At 48.6% G+C, this 19895-nt stretch overlaps 1 protein-coding gene across 1 annotated transcript; it reads left to right on the top strand.

Moving 5' to 3' along the window:
* Positions 1 to 4826: 4826 nt before the first annotated feature.
* On the top strand, positions 4827 to 17775 carry Pipox (pipecolic acid and sarcosine oxidase). The gene is made up of 8 exons (XM_028866848.2): positions 4827 to 5174; positions 6781 to 6929; positions 14336 to 14549; positions 14948 to 15130; positions 15618 to 15764; positions 16125 to 16283; positions 16828 to 16903; positions 17153 to 17775. Exons 1-8 carry the CDS (start codon positions 5061 to 5063, stop codon positions 17281 to 17283), a joined length of 1173 nt encoding a protein of 390 aa, XP_028722681.1. The 5' UTR covers positions 4827 to 5060; the 3' UTR covers positions 17284 to 17775.
* Positions 17776 to 19895: the final 2120 nt, after the last annotated feature.

Genomic DNA, 19895 nt, shown 5'->3' with positions numbered 1-19895 from the left:
GGCAACTCTCCCTTGCTGAACACCTAGAACCAGAACAGCCAGAGTCCTGGGAATCCAGGGCATCTGTTATACCTGGAGAACCCTGTCACCCATCACAAGCATGTATGGGTGCTGTCTCTGTGCCAAACGCCTCCTTCGTACCATGTATACTACACAGTCATCGCAGAAATCTGCCAGTCCTTATGACTGATGTGGATCTCGGAGATAAAGGAAATGAAGCTAGCAGGGTGTTATATAGGATCACACACGGGCACACACGCACATACACACAGAGTACATACTGTATGAGCATGTTTGTATACTCACAGAACATCTCTGAAAAGGCACAAAAGACAATAGCAACAGTGTTGCATCTGATTGGCGAGCTGAGCTCCGGGAATGGGTGGAAAAGAGACTCTTTCCACAGTGTTCTCTTTTGTACGGTTTACTGTTGTTCCGTGTGTATGTATTACCTATGAAAAATGACAATAGAAAGAAGACTCCCTCCTTTTAAGAGGCGTAGGGGGAAGGCAGACATGCAAACAATTACAGCACAATATGCGTATTGTTATCATGGACTCTGCAGGATAGGGAGGCAGGATAGGAAAGACTGCATCTGCTTGAGGGTGCCTGGGAGTTTGAAATAATCAGGTGAGTGCTGGAACCTCTCTCCACTCAGTGTTGCTAGGGTGCCAAGAACACAGTGAGAAAAAAAGGGTCAGTGGTGGAGCTCCGGGAACCAGCAGAGAGGTCAGAACCAAAGCCACCTCTGTGCCAAGCTAAGGAGTTCAGATTTTTATCCTCATAGGAAAGGGCAGCTATGAAGAAAATTTTAACGGGGAGTAACCTGTCCAGATTTGCCATTTAAAGAGATGGGTGGATGACCATACCTAAGGGGAGCAGAACTGAGGGGGGGGGGCAATCAACCCGAGATCAGACAGCCAGCGGATCAGCGATGTGTATGGAAAGCGTTCACAAAGCCTGTTCTTTGCGTTCCCACACCCGGCATCCTTTGAGCATTCAGGACCCCAGGCACCCCGGCAGCGGGAAGGATCTGCCCTCAGGGTACAGCTCATCCCTGCCTGCCCGCCTCCTTGCCCCAGGCTTCAGCTCCTTGGCAAAGTGGGGCAGGGAAGAAACAGAAGGCTCTCCCATTCCCTCTTATTTATTCCGCGCTCTCTCTCCATTCGGGTCCTCTCATTATTTCTGAGCTGTACAGCTTGCTGCTTCCCTGGCTCGCTCCTTCCACCCCTGTCTGCAAAGTGTCAATCAAGCTATCGGATGAGCAGTTCAGCCTCACACCCTCAGCGTCTCTGCCCCAGGACACGAGCTGCGACAGCTGACACACACAAGCAGCAAGGTGTAGGGCTGTTGGCTCGCCCTTTAATAGTCCTCCGATCCAGAATGGGTGTTAAAATGGAATTTGAGGGGATCGCTTCTCTCTGCCTGGCCCTGTCAGGACATATGCAAGGACGGGCAATCCTGAGAGAAGGGGAAGCCTTTAGAAGCCGATTTGCTTTTCATTTCAAGGTTGGGCCGTGGCCACTGGCGGCTTTCGGAGGAGCTGCCGTTTGAAATTCTTAACAAGAAACAGAATGCTTGAGTCCAGGAATCCAGGGCAGGCTTGTGAAGTAGGGACGGGGAAATGGGATTGTCATTTTATCTCTGAAGGGATATTATATTAAACGGGGGTGGGGGGAATACAGAGTGGCTTGGCCGCTTCCCTGCAGCTTCCCTGGAGGACGGAACAATGTCGGTAGCAGAAAGAACTGAGATTAGAACAAAGAAAGAACTTCCCGGCCCTGGAACCAGTGACCGGGAGATGTGAAGAGTCTGCTTCCCCCGGGGATTTCTCCTTCACAATTTGTAAATTGTGAATGGAGGCACCATTTTTATAGAAGACGGGAACTAATGAGCATTAAGCTCAATTACCTCACCAATTTCTTCTTAGATCTTTGATCAGCATGCACAGAAGTCATGGCCGTGATCAGTGTGTGTTATGTGTTCTGTGTCTCTGTATCAGTTTCATATCGGCATTTCCACAAAGCAGGGTCCTCGCGCCTGCCATTTGGAATAGCCACACAGTTATTGCAGTATGTCAACATGTCGGCGTTTGCTTAGCTATTCCCTGTTGTTGGGTTGTTTCATTTTTAAAAAAATATTTTAAAAGCACAGATATGCACGCCTTCATACAAAAGCCTTTTCTCCCCTGGGGGAGTGGTTTGTCAAGTAGAATTTCTAGGTCAGAATGTTTGAACTCTTTTATCTTATTATGCATGGCCCCAGAACATTCCACAGGATCCAATCTGAATTGCCACCTGCAACACGGACAACATAGTACGGTTGCATCATTTTTATTTTTGTTTATTTAATAGACACATAATAGTACCTTAGAGTTATTTAATTCCCCTTTCTTTGACTGCTGGCGGAACTGGGCACACGTCCATGCAAGGATTTATTGCCTGCTTTTCCTTGCGTGCAAGCTGTTCATCTCCGCTGACATCTTATAAGAAATCCAGGGGCTGATCTTATATATTTCTATCAAGCCTTTACACACTCGGGGTACCATATTTTTCTTGGTTATATCTGCTAATATTTTAGTGTAAGGGATCTGTCCAGTGGTGAGGCAGATGCTGTTCTGCCTTCTGTGGGGTGGGGAGACAGAATGACGTGACCTTTAGACTCTAGAAGGATTTGTCTTTTTCTTTTCTTTTTTTCTACTTCTCTTGGGGGAAAAAAAAAACCTGGTCAGATGGCAGTCCCTCCTTGGGCTCCTGTGTTCTTAGGAAAGGAAGGGCTGGCCAGAAAGAAGACAGCTGGTTGCTAAGGCTACTCTGGGGGTTGTCTGTGGAGCAGAAGTGTTGCTGGGGGGCTCAGTCAGCCACTGTGCTGAGGAGGTGAAGCAGCTCCCTATGGTCCCACATGCATCCCATGTCACTATTTTCTCTCTTTATTGTATGGTCATCAGAAAAGCAGCAAAGTATGGAGATCAGAAACTTGACTATAAGCTCTGATGAATTGTCACGATAGCTCTGCAGTGAAGGGGATGTCCTGAGGCCGGCATGTGACTCGGTTGATGGAGCACTTGCCTAATGTGCATGAAACCTGCGTTTGATCCCCAGTTTTTTTGCTGGTTTGTTTTTGTTTTTGTTTTTGTTTTTGTTTTTTTAGAGATAGGATTTCTCTGTGCAATTCTGGCTGTCCTGGAACTCACTCTGTAGACCAGGCTGGCCTGAACTCAGAGATCCGCCTGCCTCTACCTCCTGAGTGCTGGGATTAAAGGCATGCATCACCACCACCAGGCCCTCAGCACCATTTTAAACCAAATAGGATGATAGGGTCTACAGTCCCAGGAGGCAGAGGCAGAAAAACCAAAGGTTCAAGGTTCCCCTCTGCTGCAAAGCAAGTTAGAGGCCAGTGAAGCAATGCCTGAGACCCTGTATCCAAAAAAGAAATAAAAACAATAAGAGCAAGTGAGTTTTGGAGCAGATAGACCTGGGTTCATGTCTCAGCATCTAGATACACTGGGCATGGGTTTGGGGCAGATCCTGCCACCTTTGGCTGTGTGGTGGTGTTTGAGTTACCACTATGTAGACAATCATTCTCAAACATTAGTGTCTAAAAGCATGCGTTTTATTTTACCTCACAAAATCGAGGAATACTGGTGTTGGGTCATGTGGCTCCGACTGGGTCACTCAGTGGTGTTCAGTCAATCTGGGCATGAGGTCCAAGGCGGCTTCTCTCTTGTGCGTGGCTCTCTGTGTCATCCTGGGGCTTTCTTCATCTGCTGCCTCTCACGGCGTGGCTGAACTTCGAACATGGTGGCTCAGGGTCTAAGGATGAGTTCTCCAAAGCAAGAAGAGAAAGTTGCCCAAAGGCCTCGGCCGGAAATATCGTGGCAGTCACCGTGTTCTATCAGGCAAGCACGTGGTGGGAACACTGACAAAGAGCTTGAGGCTATCTTCATTCTGCCAAAAAACGAGGATAAAAATACACAAAAAAAAATGAGAATTTAATGAGATAATGTATTCAGAGGCAAATTTACCAGGAAACTAATAAAACCTCAACCATGGGGCTCCCTCATTGAGCGTGCTCTCCTAAGTCCTGCCATTTAATTTTGCATGACTAATTTTTTTCTTTCTATTTCTTTTTCCTCTTATATTTTTAGTGGGGATTGAACCCAGGACCTCAAGCATGCTGAACACAATACTATGCCTCCAGTCTCCTTCTCCTTTTATCTTAAAATGGACCTCCAATTGTGTAAGAATCAGGACCTGCCAACCCTGGCTCTGTCCCCAGTGACTGTAACAATACCCATTGAGCCTGATGCTGGGCACAGAAGGCTTCTCTACACATGGCCCTACATGTGCCAGGCTGGTGCCTGGCTCCCTGTGTGCCTGAGGACAAGGTTCCTCCTCACTGTCCTTTCCTGTCCTGTTTTTTTTTTTTTTTTTCCAGGATCATTTATTCTCCGTTTTCAACATGAAAGGAAAACACACTGAGAATGATTTCATAATCACAAAACTGCCCTCCCAATTGGCCCCTGCATCTACCCCCTGACCTCACCACCCACCAGGGAGGAGGGCCAGACCCTGGGCATGCTGCCAAGTTCTTAGCTGGCCCTGTAGATCTCTAGGGGAAATCAAGCTGCAGAGAGGAAAAGCCAGCAGGGGGAGGCAGCATTCCTGGTGCCCAGCTTGGTCTAGGAGGCATTGAAATTCCAGGGCCGAAGTCCTGAGACAAAGATCATAATGAGACAGGAAGGTGGCATAGGAAGGAGCCCATTTGCATGACAATAATTGAGCCAAGAATAGCAAGCCGGAGGGATGCAAGGGTGAGGCTGGCAGCTGAGCTGGGCTAAACCTCACAAATCAGTCTACCCAGTTCTGCTCTGCAGGGGAGGCGGAGGCTGAGCTCCGTGCCAGGCTTTCGGGAGGGAAAGAAAGACAAGGACACGGGCACCAGGGGATTGTAGGAACTCTGGCCAAGCTGGACTTTGTCTTCCTCCTCCTCTAGCCAGGAGGTGCCTTTGTTTGCTCTCTCCTTCCTGGACTTTGTGACTGGAGGCCTAAGCGGACATCATGGCTGCTCAGAAAGGTCTCTGGGACGCCATTGTGATTGGAGCAGGCATCCAGGGTTGCTTCACCGCATACCACCTGGCCAAACACTCCAAGAGGGTCCTCCTACTGGAGCAGGTACACTGTCCCTTCTGTCCCTTTGCTGTTCAAGACTGTCCCTTCCTCTTTCCTCACATAGGGAGGGCTTTCCAGAACCCTCGGGCTATGGGTGAAGCCAAAAGGCTGGACATCACGAATTCTGTGCTTAGCTACTTCACGTGAATCTTGACAAGTCAAAGAAACGCCCCACCCTCAAGTCCATGTGGAGTTTCTTGGTATATTCTTTTTACTGCCTCTCAGTTCTTGGCCTGGATCAAGAAGTTTCTCACCTCTCTTCATTCTTGCTACGCTGTCTTTTCTGTGCCCAAACTGTTGATCCAGTCCAGAAAAAGAATCAGTTCTGCCCTGGGTAGCCTTAAATAAGGACGGTTTTGCCTAGAAGCAAAGGCTGAAGTGTCAGCTTCGGAGGAAGGGATCGTCCCTGCTTCTCCTTCCAGAACCTAGCGGGGGCCTCTGTCCATCCCACTGCTTTTAGTAATAGCAGCCTCTTTGCCTGATGCTCAGGAACTAAGACTCAGGCCTTCTTTTCTTTAAAGGAAAGGTGGTCACGTGACTACTGCAAATGAGGGTGGCGCTGGGAACCTGCAGGACCCCTTAGGGTCGAGAGTCTACACTGTCCATCACATGGACTTTTTTTTTCTTTCTTTCTTTGGTTTTTTTTTTTTTTTTTTTTGGTTTTTCGAGACAGGGTTTCTCTGTGTAGCTTTGTGCCTTTTCTTGGAACTCACTTGGCAGCCCAGGCTGGCTTCGAACTCACAGAGATCCTCCTGGCTCTGCCTCCCGAGTGCTGGAATTAAAGGCGTGTGCCACCACCGCCCGGCCACATGGACTTGTCTACTTCAGTGGCTTCTCCCTTTCCAGTCTGCCTGCAGCTCTCCACACTGGTTACCACTTATCCATCCTGGAATAGTTAGAAATTGTCTCCAATTTCTCTATCCGTTTGCCCAAAGCCCAAGGGATTCCTGTTACATCCCTCAGGAAGCTCTCCATTTTTTTTTCCCACACACACCCTCTTCCCACCCCAATCCCAAGGTAGTTCCCTTATTCTGAGTAACCTGAAGACACAGAGCGATGGCATCCTTTTTCTGATCCATGAAGCCAAGGGGCTAGATTGGTGTAATCTGGAAGGTTCTTTCTAATCCTGCTTTTCTAGAAGTCTGACTGGGATGCAGCACCGTGGAAGATGGGAGATTTGCTAACACAGGGACTAGTGGCTGCGAGGGCTGTTTGCAAAAGGGGAAACTCACTCAGAGTCTCTGAGAAAGGGCCACCGCTTGCCTTGCCAGTCAGTGGGCTGGACGGAAGGATTGTATGGAAATATCTGAAAATAGCTAGGCCTGGTGCTGGGGACCTAAAATCCCAGGTACTCAGGAAGCTGATGCAGAGGATTGCAAGTTTAAAGCCTGCCTGTGCTGTACCACAAGACCATCTCTCAAAATAAAAAGTAAAAAGAGGGCCAGGGCTAGGGCTCAGCTGCACAGCCCTCGTGTGTGCGAGGCCAGAGGTTCAATCCCCGGGATCAGAACAAACGGGAACATTTGAAAGACGAGATGGCTCCTGAAGGGCAAAGGGAGGGTTGAACAAAGGGAGGTAGCTTCCATCGTCTCTTGTTCTCCTCTTCTAGTTCTTTCTCCCGCATTCCCGAGGAAGCTCCCATGGACAGAGCCGCATCATCAGAAAGGCTTATTCGGAGGATTTCTACACGAGGATGATGCATGAGTGCTATCAGACCTGGGCCCAGCTGGAGCATGAGGCGGGAACCCAGTTGCACAGGTGGGCAAGGGAGGAAGACCTTGAGTGCAGGGGCTCCACGCCTCCAGGCGCTTTGAATATTTAGCGCTGTAAGGTGTGAGCTTGAAATGTAACTGGAGGGGCACAAGCCTGGGAGGGAGGTGACAGTCATGGGGCAGCCTTCGGCTCACTGTCTTTGTCTCTCCATCAGCCCTGCTGGCCCCTGCCAGCTCTGAGTCCCAGGGTTGCATTAGACCCTGTGTCCAAGGCCAGTGCACGCTGGGTTCTGAAAACCTGAAGAACCACCGTGGGCAGATAGCCAGAGCAGGGCAGGCCTACACAGAGCCTTCTGGAGCTATCTTATAGGGCCTGGGCCAAAATGGAAGAGGCAGCTGTATATTCTTATTCGCGTCGTAACTTTAAAAAATTACTTATGCGTATTTTATGTGTATGAATGTTTTGCCTACATATATGTAGGTACAACTACATGTGTGCCTGGTGCCCAGAGAAGTCAAAAGAGGGTATCAGACCTTGGAATTGGAGTTACAGATGTTGTGAGCTGCCTTGTGGGTGCCAGGAATTGATCCTGGACCCTCTCCAAGAGCGACAAGTACCCTCACCCCTGTGCCGTCTCTCCAGCCCCCTAGTCTCTATCCTATCTCTTTATCCTGGGTCCTCACCCCTGTAACAACCCACAAATGCATTTTATTGATACATTATCTTCGGGGAACGAAAAGAGGGTGTTCCATGGGCCAGACGTTTACCAGGAAGTACCCCTGTAGCAGTGTTCTGTTCCCCTGTGGTTCTCTCCAAACTTTAGGGCTCCTCCGTCACTGACCCTCAGACACTCCTAAGGAGGAAGCGGGAACCTCTTCTGCATGGCCTTTTGCTCCTCTGAACTCTTAACTGACCTCCCTTTACATAACCCTGGCTCCACCCCACAGGGTGGCAGTTATTTTAATGGCTGTGAACCAAGAGGTTACTGTTCTGTTACGAAAACACCATTAACTTAAGAACAAAGTGAAATCCATTATGCAAATACAGCCAGGGCAGCTAATTAAGGATTTATTCAGCGACAGCGAAATAAAGCACCCAAATAGAGGAGGATGTCTTTCTGAGGAGTGGCCTGGCTCAGGGACCCTTCTCTGGCAGTCGGCTGTGACTACTACTGAGCATTTTGAGGTCAGAGATGGGCCTGAGGTCTTGAAGGGTACGAGTCTGCCCAGCAAATGTTGGCAGACACAGTTTGAGTTTGACTTCCTGCCTCAACGCCTACCAGCTATGTGGTGATGGTGTGGGGGTCTCTACCTCTCTCATAAGGAACTGTGCAGGTTAAATGAGACCCTGGGAAATGCTCGGCACAGTGCCTGGAGGTCTTTCCCCCTGTTCTGGCCAGCCGCATCCTGGGTCTGTTGGGGGCAATAGAGGAAGAACGAGAGGACACAAAAGGGGCGCAGCTCAGTTGGTAGCGTGCTTGTCTAGATTGCATAAGGCCCTGGGTCTGATCCCCGCGCCCCATGATGCTGGGCATGGCGGTATACTCCTGTAATCCCAGCGCTTGGGAGGCAGAGGCAGAAGGGGTGGTACAGTGGTTAGAAGAGCTTGCTGCACAGACTTGAGGACCAGAGTTTGGGGGTCCCTGCCTCCAGGTATCGACGTCTAAAGAGATAAGAAACACTTCTGGTCCCAGGCATTCCAGGAGGGGCCGGCCATTCTCCCTACATGAACAGCTCACTTAGTTCATTCCACAACTTTATAAAAATGAAAAGGGGAGCCACTGAGGTTAGGGTCAGCTCTCTCTTCCTCTCCTCCTCCTCCTCCTCTTCTGCTGTTTTTAAGACAGTGTCTCTTTGTGTTCCCTGGGCTGGCCTCAAAGCCCCGGGTTCCGCTGAGGCATTGGGGACTGCAGGCATGTGCCACCATGGGCTGTGTAGCAGTCATAATTACGGTAGATCAATGAATTACTGCACTCTTGGTTTGTAACAGGGGTCAGCAAACTTTCTGTAAGCCACACAGCAAGTATGTTAGGCTTCCCTGGCCATATGGTCTCTCTTGCAAATATCCAAGTCTGCCATTGTAGTGTGAAAGCAGCCTAAGACGCAAATAAATGAGCCTGGATGTGTTCCAATAAAACTTTATTTCTAAAAAAAAAAAAAAAAAAAAAATACACTTTATTTCAAGACACTGAAATTTGAATTTCATGTTATTTCTTTGTGTTTTTTAAAGATTTTATTTTTAAATTTTTTTTTTTTTTCCGAAACAGGGTTTCTCTGTGTAGCTTTGCGCCTTTCCTGGAACTCACTTAGTAGCCCAGGCTGGCCTTGAACTCACAGAGATCCGCCTGCCTCTGCTTCCCGAGTGCTGGGATTAAAGGCGTGCACCACCACCGCCCGGCTTATTTTTAAATTTTTAATTTCTTTTTATTTTATGTGTTTTGAGTGTTTTGCCTGCACATATGTGTGTTCAAGTCATATATACCTGATGCCCTTGGAGGTACCAGAAGAGAGAATTTGATCCTTGGAAATGGATTTACAGATAGTTGGGATCCCCATGTGGGTGCAGGGAACCGAACCTAGATCTTCTACAAGAGCAACAAGTGCTCCTAACAGCTGAACCATCCATCTCTCCCACCCTATTTTTTACTTTTATGTATATGAGTGTTTTGTCTTCTTATGTGTATGTGTACCATCCATGTACCTGGTGCCCAAGAACTGGAGTTATAGACAGTTCTTAGTCATCATGTGGGTGCCAGGAACTGAACCTGGGTCTTCAGAAAGAGCAGCCAGTGCTCTTGGCCACTGAGCCATCTCTCCACATACCCTCCTTTTTGAGGCAAGGTTTTATTTTGTAGCTGGCCCCAGACTTACTAAGTAGCCCAGGCTGACTTCAAATTTGAGACACCCCCCCCCCCACTTAGTCTCTGGAGTGCTTCTGGGCATGGGCACCACCCTGCTCGAGATTTGTGTGTTTTCAAATAAAATTCTGCTTTAGATTTTAAAAAATCAACCACTTAAAAATATAAAAGTCATCTTAACTTGTGGATTAAATAGACATGAGGCTAGACTTGGTCCAAACTGGTTACGTTGTCCATGCCTATCTCCAAACAAATTCAGGCCTAAGGAATTCCAGGTTGAAAAAGTGCGTCTGTGCTTTTAAAGAGAATACCATAGCCTTTACGAGAAGAGTATTCAGATGTCTCACAGCTCCAATTAAGACAAATGAAGAGTAATGTGAATGTGCTTTAAAAAAAAACCTTCAAAGCACAATAGAGCGCTGAGTATTATTATTGTTGTTGCTATTATTCCATCATTAGCAAGTCCTGTCTTATGGCTACCCTCATTTTCTCCCGTGTACTAGATTCTTTATTCCTGTTACTGAGGAGGCTGTAGCACAGCTCCTTCCCACTCTCTGAATGGTATCTGAATATAGTTCTCCACCTTTGGGCTGAATGCCATCCAAATTGCCTTAGCTTTGCTCTTAATTTTGATTTTCTAAATGATTTCATCATCTTTGTCGTTCCTGCTGCTCTCTAGCTCCTACTAGACACACGGGCATAATACCACAAGATAAATGATAGAAATGAGTATATTTAATGTCATCCGATGATGATTTAAAAAAAACCACAAAATCCTTTCCGAGCTGGCAGTGGAGCAGGTTGCCCAGTTCCTCTGTTCTGCCTCCTGTGACAGCGCATACGAAACATGGGTGGGCTCGGGATATTTGCATATATTCTGGGAACAGACAATGACATGTGTCGGATCACAAGGCCTGAGTCTTTTGTGATGTGTACAGCCGGGATGCTGGTACCAACAGAAAAGCCAGGCTCTGAGGCCCGTCTCTTTCCTGCCCCGCCTTCTCCCTTTGAGTCCTACTATCCATCTGCTCCTGACCCGGGCTGCCCCTGCTTCACTGACAGTATCAGACAGGATCACAGCCGTAGGCAGTACAGCTGCGGGCAGAACCTGGCGGCCCCCTCCGCAGCTGCTGCTTCCTGTGCCTGCGAAGTGTCGGGCTTGTCAGCCACATCCCCTCCCTGGAGCAATCTTTGTTAACCAATTCCACTTCGGCCCACTGAGCAGAAGATGAAATACAGAGAGCTGTTCCCAAACCGACAAAGACAGCAGCCATTACCAAGGCCCTTCCCCAAGGTGATGCTGAAAGCTGGTTCACCTGGCACTTTGAGCCGGAGCAGAGAGAAAGGCAGCCAGAGCCCCGTGATGGGAAATGGATGATTCAGGAGGCTTGTCTGCCCCTCCCCGCGCCCTCCTGCTCCTTCCTCCCTCCTGACACCCTGCCCTATTTTGTAACTGCTGGAGATTCCTCATCGATCACTGGCTCCCCACAGTACGTGGGCCACAGAGGCGTCAACAAGGCCCTCCAGAGCAGTCTTCGATGGCCTCTTCTCAGTGCTGGAGCAAAGCAGGCTGTAAGGAAGGTGTAGTTCCTAGCAAGGACCCCCAGTTCAGGCGATGGGCATGCTGGGAAGTGGCAGTTGCAAACTTGCTAGGGTTTCCCGGTAACCCTAGGGTTTTAGACCCTCCTTTCTGGACTAGCCCTAACTATTCATTTCTTAGTCTCCCCCTCCACCCCTTCCCGCTTTATGTAAAGGCCTCTGTCTTTTCGTCTTTCTTCTCAAACTTTGTAGCTTGTATCTGAGAAAAAAAAAAAGAAAGAAAGAAAGAAAAAAAGAAAAAGAAAAGAGAGAGAAGGGGGATCCCTAAGCACCCTAAGCATAAGAGTAAGGAATTGATGCTGAATGAGTAGGCTATTTATTGGGATCTAGGAAAAACCATTAAGAAAATAAGCACTTAAATGATTTTCAATCTGCCTGTGGAAGTCATCTGTCTTCATACTTGGGGAAAGACCCGGTCTCCGATCGCGGTTTTGATTGACTGATTTCCAATTCTCTGAGCATTTCCCATAGGAGCCTCTCACCTATCTCCCATAATGACAGGCCTTTGCATTTCCAGGCAGTGTTTTACATTTATTTCCGATTTGCTCATAATGGTCAAAAATCTCTCTTCAATCCAAGGCATTTCTCCAACAGTGCACGTTTTCCCTCAGGCCAAATAGCTCAGCTGTGATCCACGGAAAATGAGAATTTCCCAAACACATCTTCGGACTTGGGGAGGGTCTAGCATCACAGATTCAGATGGAAAATTTCCCACTGTTAGATCAATATCTGGGCTAAGAAATAAATGCCACAGGGGCAGAGAGCTGGAGCAAAATGATTACAATCGGCACAATTACATTCACCGCAGAATCAGCTCACTGATTACTCCTAGGGTTGGGGAGCTCTGGTTTCACCCACCAGAGGACGGCTTGGGAATTAGAACATCACTCAGCATTTCATAATTCGACAGATTTGCCCCGTTGTCTTGGCACAAGTTCATTTTCCCCACACAATATGTCTCTGCAAATGGAGTTCTGTTTCAAGGAAAGAAGGAAGGTAGAAAGGAAGGCAAGATGGAAGAAAGGAAGAACACCTGACTAGGCATAGTGGTACATGCCTGAAGTCCAACATTTGGGAGACGATGGCAGAAAGACCTTGAGGTTGAGGCCAGTCTAGGATACACAGTGAGTCCCTTTCTCAAACAAACCAAAACAAAAGCACACATCTGAGACGGGGGTGTGGCTTGGTGAGGTATTTGTCTAGTGTGCAGGAATCCCTGGTTTCCGTCTCCAGCATCACAACCTAACTACAAAACACTGGGTGCTTTTTATTTTTGGAGATGCTGGGATGTGACCCACAGACTTGTGCATGCTAGGCAAGGGCTCTCCACTAAGCCCCACCTCCCACCCACACCCTCAGCCTTTGGGGTGGCTTCTTAATTATCTTGTTGACCAAGAAGTTGACTAGGCAAGTTTTCAGGACCTAAGAACTAATCTGAAGTTCTTTTGGGCGGCTACAGAAAAGAGACTGGCTCCTGGCTGAGGATTCTGTCTCATGGAGCCTAAGCTGAGCTTTGAAGAGGCAGAGCTGGCGTGGCTATCTCCCCATGAATGCTGGGTAGGCGGGGGCCATGGCGAATGGATTGGGCGTGCTGCGCGGCTCTGTGTACTGACACCGGCCCCCAGGCCCACGGCATCCCTACCCCCTCCCAGTCTCCTCTTTAATCCCCACAACCAGATAATGTGGGATTTGGAAGCATGTAATAGCCATGAGACTCCATTATAGGCTATTACGAGCTTTATAGGCAGTACCTGGGGGATGCAGCAGGCTGCTGCTGCTGTGCTGTGGGGCTGCTGAAGCCAACAGGGAAGGAACATAGGAGCAGCCCCAAGGGCCAGAGGCACCTTTCCATTGTTTAGATACCCCCCCCCTCAAGAGACTCTGGTCTCTTGTGTCGGAGAGTCAGAAACCACCGAAGGGAAACGGCCGTCTCCCTCACCGAATGAGAAGGGTGGGAGAAGCCTAGAGATTCAAACACCAGAGACTCTCTGAGTTTATTGTTGGCGATCTGTGCACCATCCAGTGTCTGCGCTTGCGTTCGGAAGTGCCACAGGCCTTGGGGTGATCTTTTGGAGCGCCGCAGGCTTGGCATCCCCTGAAGGTTGAGTGGCAACCCCAGGCATCCTGGTGACAACCACAAACCAGCCTGGTACCACTTCCATTCAATGTCCTGGGTTTCACAGGAGGAATTTGGGATGCAGTGTAGTGAGTCACTGGTCAAGGTCACATCAAGGTGACACCCAGATTAGAAGCAGAGTCAGATCTCCTTTTCCATGAAATAAGTCACAGAGAAGAAACAAATGAGGCAGACAAATTCACAGGAAGGACAAGGCAGTGTATAATAAGAAGACAGATGGGGTGGGAGTGGGGTGAGGGGGGTGGGGGTGGGAGCTAGAGGCTGGGACATAAGAATGCACACTGCTTTTCCAGAGGACCTAAGTTCTGTTCCCAGCAACCATGTTGGGTGTTTCACAGCCGCCTGTAACCCCAGCTCCTGGAGGGGGGGTCAGACACCTCTAGCCTTTGTGGGCCCTTGCATTCAAGTATGCACACACACGTACAAAATTTTAAAAACTTATAATAAAATAAATCTTTGAAAAATAAAGAAAGTGGGGAAGGGGAAAAAAAAGAAATGGGAAAGGAAACAGAACAACACAGAGGGCCCCTCAGAGAAGGGACAGGAGGAAGGGCGAGAAACCGCATTTGGGCAGACACCTGCTATTTTGTTTGGCATTTCCAAGGTGTAGTCAAGGTTGTGGGGACTTAGGACCTCTGCTGTCAGGATGGAGGGACAAGCAAAACAGATCTCAGTGTCAAGGGAGGCCTTGGGAATGGCCTGGAAACCGGCTGCGGATCTAGATGGCATCACCTGGGCTCTGAATGTCACAGCAAGCTGGAAGGCTGTAGACGTGGGTCCCTCACTGAGGAATGAGGATAGGTGGCCAGGGCCACGACAAATCCCTTCACCCAGATGGCCTTTTCTTTTTTGAAACAGGCAGACTGAGCTCTTGTTTCTGGGAAAGAAGGAGAATCCAGAATTAAAGACAATCCAGGCCACTCTGTCTAGGCAGGGGATTGACCATGAGTATCTTTCATCAGCGGATTTAAAGCAACGTTTCCCAAACATTCAACTCGCCAGCGGAGAAGCGGGGCTCTTGGACAAGACTGGAGGTATCCTCTATGCAGACAAGGCCCTCAGAGCCCTCCAGGTAAGGCTGTGTAGCCCCAGACCAATACAGCTCCCTTCTCTGGGCATCCTAGCTTCAGGCTGGCGGCCCCCAGTGCATTCAATATGAAAGTTTTTGCCTTGTTCACTTTGGTCCTGATTTTTTTAAGGCAGGGTTCTCTCTCTCTCTCTCTCTCTCTCTCTCTCTCTCTCTCTCCCCACCCTGGCTGTCCAGGATCTCACTTTGTAGACCAGGCTGACCTCGAATTCACAGAGATCCACCTGTCTCCGCCTCCCTAGCACTGGAATTAAAGGCGTGTGCCACCACCGCCCATCCTGAGATTCCGAAATCTTGTCTGCCCTAAGTGAGCAGTTCTTGGTCTCCTAGGGTGAACCACGTCACAATTAATTAATTCGTCTTTCTTGGGCCTGCCCTTCCAGCACATGATTTGCCAGCTGGGAGGTACAGTGTGTGATGGAGAGAAGGTGGTGGACATAACACCCGGTCTACCTGTCACGGTGAAAACCACCTCGAAGAGCTATCAAGCCAACAGCCTGGTCATCACTGCTGGTCCCTGGACCAACCGGGTTCTCCGTCCCCTGGGAATTGAGTTGCCTCTCCAGGTAGGGCAAGCTGAGCCTGAGAGTCAGTAACTAAGAGAGGAAACCTTGGAGCCAGCCAGGCTAGACTTAGCCTTGGACCTGCCACTTCCTAGCAGTCAACACTGGAAATTAGTTCACCTCATTAAGCGTCAGGTTTTACCAGTGTGGGGAAATTACAGCTACCTCAAAAGGCTATTGGTAAACTAATGTATCTGCTGTGTGTAGAGCCTCCAGGAGATGGTCAGACTTATAGTAAGCATAATATGAATAAATAGGAAGTGTATGGACTCCTGAAAGATGGTGAAGGAGGGCTGGGGTGCTGCCGTGGGAGAAATCTAAGAATAGAGACAAGATAAGTTTGGAGACCTTTGTGCAACATAATGTGTATTATGAGTACGTGAGACAAGAATTAGGTCAATCAGGCTGGCTAGGAAAGGGCCACAGGACCCTACCAGAATCGGCTATTCCATGGCTTCCCCCTTTATCGCCTATTTCCTCCTGCATCAAGACTCTGAGGATCAATGTGTGTTACTGGCGAGAGAAGGTCCCTGGGAGCTATAGCGTATCACAGGCTTTCCCGTGTATTCTGAGTCTGGACATGGCCCCCCACCACATCTACGGACTTCCAGCATCAGAGTACCCAGGGCTGATGAAGGTAAGCTACTGGACTACTAGGTGTCCATGCAGTTCTGGGCACTCATACCTAATTCATATTCCAACATACCTCTGTAGGACCCTCCCGGAGCCTGCTTCACTATTGACCTATTACACTATTTACAGCATAATATCCTATGTCCCACCCTGCCCTGAGGCCTAGGGTGCGTTGTCCTTATAAACACAGGGTGGTGCTGGAGATGAGCACTGGGCAACTTCAGGTGCTAACACATCCTAGCCCCTGCCAGGATCGCAGATTGGGATGATGGGTGGAGACACCCTGCATCCAAGCCCACCCTGCACTGGCTGGTATGTTCAAAAGGCCAGCTTTACAGCCTATGCTATTCCAATGGGGGCATAGATCTGCTATCACCATGGTGACAGTGTGGACCCAGAGGAGCGGGACTGCCCCACAACCGTCTCGGGCACCCAAGATGTTCAGATTCTATGCCACTTTGTCAGAGACCACTTACCAGGCCTTCGGCCCGAGCCAGACATCATGGAGCGCTGCATGTACACGGTAAGCCGGCTGTTCCGAGGAACAGGGGAGGAGATCGACAGACCCATAACTGCCAGGCCTGACTCCATTTGACCTCTCACCCAGTATGTGACTTTAAACTAGCCAGCTAATTCCTGTGGGTGGTTCACCTCGATAAGAGAGGGGCCTGTTAGAGATTATTCATATTTCTTTTTATTAGGCGGCGAGGCTTTTGCCTGGCAGTCCTTCCCTATATTTCCCAGAAGAGCTCTAAAACAGTTCTTGGCAAGATGCTCCCAGTTGAGCAGGCCTTGGGGACAAAGAGAAGAGACAGATGCCACTGGGCCCGAGGCATCTTGGCTAAAGTTAGTTCGCAAAGATGACTACCTACTGTGTCCAGGGCACAGCAGGAAAGTGACAGCTGTTCAGTAAGAACCGGCATGTCTAGAGGGGATGGGCCGGCAGGGCCAACCTCAGCCCCATGCAGTCCTCTATGGAAAGAGTCCCAGGCCAGTTCCTTCCTGCCCCAGCCTGTAGGCCCTACCCCTCCTGTCCTCAGAGGACACAGGTATGACCTTCTTTCTAGAACACGCCTGATGAGCACTTCATTCTTGATTGTCACCCGAAGTACGACAACATCGTCATCGGTGCTGGATTCTCTGGTGAGCTTGAGGATGGGGAGGTGGGGAACCTGCAAACAGACCCACTGAAGTACCAGACAGAAGGGGCTCCTGAAGTCTGGACACTGGGTGTATAGGGAGGGTAGGCAGTCAAAAAAAGGGGGCACGTGTGGCAGAAGGCAATGTCTAGCTTTGGGATGAGACCAAGAGGAAAGGAAACACTGTTTGGGTGTGGAGGGAACTTCCCTAGAGCCCGGAATCTGTGCTTGAAGATACACATTCTTCACCCAGGGCATGGATTCAAGCTCTCCCCTGTCGTGGGGAAGATCCTCTGTGAGCTAAGCATGAAATTACCACCATCCTATGACTTGGCGCCGTTTCGAATGAGCCGCTTCTTTCCACGGATCAAAGTCCACCTTTGACTCCAGCTGACTCCTGAGGAAGAGAGCCCTCATGGGGAAGACTTCTAGGAGAAGGAAGTGACCTTGACATGTTTCCATTCCTTCTGCTTCTATGGAATCTCCTGTAAACACCAAATGATTGACCCTCTTTTCCCAGCCATCTTCCCAAGTCCATCTCCTTTCCCATCCCCGGAAAGTCAGCCAGAGATTCACCATCCCAGAACAGCAAGGAGCTTTAAGATGGACGTCTCAGTGGGGAGGGGCTTGAGATGGGCTCAGTGGACTAAGGGGCTCCTTAAGTTTCTCTTTCTTGAGCATGCTCTGACTAAATCTGCACAGGGGAGCGTGAAGAAGATTATCTTTTATAAACCACTAGTGCCTTTGGGGTTTCCTTCCCAAGAGCTTGAGCCGGTCTCCATCACCAACTCACATAAAGTCTTACTTCTAATAAATAAACATTTGCCAGGAAAAAGAAAAAAGTTGCTGGAAAAAAATAAACAAAAACCCCACATTTCCCAGTGTCTGAGGAAGTCTTTATTGTCTATGTAACTCTATTTCTTATCAGCTTTAATGATCTAAATTAGCACCCCAGAGTCTGCTACCCCCAGGAATCCACAGAGTCTCTGTCCCAGCGACACACTGTGCCCTTCTTGTCTGCTGTTTGTCTCATCCTCATCTTCTCTCTGGATCTGCGGAGAGGCTCAGCTCCCCACTCTCTCATTAAGGTGTATTGTCAGGTCCTTATGAAGACAGAACTGTTATACCAGAAAGGAAGCCAGAGACACACTCGCTTAGAAACCCCGTTCAATGTTTGAATGTTAAATGTGCCATTTTATTATCATTAGGATTGCTCCCACTTAATGAAACAGCATTAGCACCCGGGCGGCTGGCCTCCTTGCACTAATTGCTTTGGAAGAGAATGGGGCTTGTAACTACCCCTGGGTGGGTGGAGGGGTGAGGGGTGTGAACAGGGATTCAGGCAAGGTTGATGTGCTTAGATGGTACCCAAAAGCCAGGGGGCAGGGGGCCTCCAAAGAGGGCCAGTTCCACCCTGGAGAGCAGGATCTTAGTGTTCCAGGGAGAGAGAAGCTGGGACAAAGAGGGGTGGGTATGACAGGGAAAGTGAGCAATAGGAATAAAATATCCACAAAGAAACACACCGCAAGGAAAATTACTCCACTTACCTCAGTCCTTAAAGAACCAGACATGTGCCTTAGCCCTGATTGATTTCTCCAGTGAGTTCCAAATGCTAGCTCATCCTGTCAGCCCCACGACAAGTCTGTTTTGGGGGTAATTTCACACAGTTCTCAGAAACTCAGTTCTATAAAATGGCAATAATAATACTGACCAACTATACAGAGGTGTGTAAGGATCAGATATTATTATCACTTACTCATCTGACACAGAAATATTGACTTAGTTTCTATTATATGTCGGGTACTGTGTAGATGCATCAGTGTGCTAGTTAGTTTTAACTGTCTATTGGACACAACCCAGAATATCTGGGAAGAGAATCTTAATGAGTGATTCCCTGGATTGACCTGTGGCGTGTCTGTGAAGGATTGTCTTGATTTCTGACATGTGAAGACCCAGGCCACTGTGGGCATCATCATTCCCTAGGCAGAGGTCTCTACACTCTATAAGGATAGGGAAGGCTGCTGAGTATTAGGCAAGCAAGGACACATACAGTTATTCTCTCTGCTCTTGACCATAGATGCAATACTTGTAAGTTTCTGCCTTGACTTCCCTACAATAATGGGCTCTGATCTGGATTTGTAAGACAAGTAAATCCCTTTCTTCCCTAAATTGCTTTTTTCCAGGATATTTGTCACAGCAACAGAAAAAGGAACCAAGACAATCAGTAAACACACAGATGGAAATCCCTGTTCTGAAACAGCAGAGTGGGCCTGTCTTAGTTAGTTAGGGTTTCTGTTGTTGTGATAAAGCACCATGACCATAAACAACTTGGGGAAGAAAGGGTTGATTTCAGCTTAAATCTCTCAAGTCACACTCCACTGCTGAAGGACGTCGGCAGGAACTGAAACAAGGCAGGAACCTGGAGTCCAGAGTTGATGCAGAGGTCATGGAGGAGTGCTGCTTACTGGCTTTCTCTTACTGGCTTGCTCAGCCTGCTTTCTTATAGCACCCAGAACCACCAGCCCAAGTGTAGCACCACTCACAATGAACTGGGCCCTCCCACATCAATCACTAGTTAAGAAAATGCCCTGCAGGCTTTCCTGCAACCTGATCTTATAGAGGCATTTTCTTAGTTGAGAGTTCTTCTTCCCAAATGACTCTAGCTTGTGTCAAGTTGACATAAAACTAGCCCACACAGGACCTCAAAAAAATTAGAAAGAGAAGTAATCTATGATCTGGCAGTTCCACTTCTGAGTAGATCTAAAGATTTGAAAGTAGTGTCTCCAAATGATATCTATACACCCATGATTTAGCATCATTATTCACAATGGCCAGAAACAGCCCAGATGTCCATGAACACATGAATGGATGAGCAAAACGTGGTCTGTACATGTCACGGGGTAGTACTGAGTCTTGAAAAGGAAGAGACCCTGACACGTACTGCTTCACGGCTAAAATGAGGGCGCGTTAAGTGAAATAAGCAAAGAGCCAGAAGG

Source organism: Peromyscus leucopus, chromosome 8b (genome assembly GCF_004664715.2).
Source record: "Peromyscus leucopus breed LL Stock chromosome 8b, UCI_PerLeu_2.1, whole genome shotgun sequence".
Taxonomy (NCBI): Eukaryota; Metazoa; Chordata; class Mammalia; order Rodentia; family Cricetidae; genus Peromyscus; species Peromyscus leucopus.
Note: the sequence above shows the minus strand (reverse complement) of the source record. Positions and strands in the feature narration are given on the sequence as shown.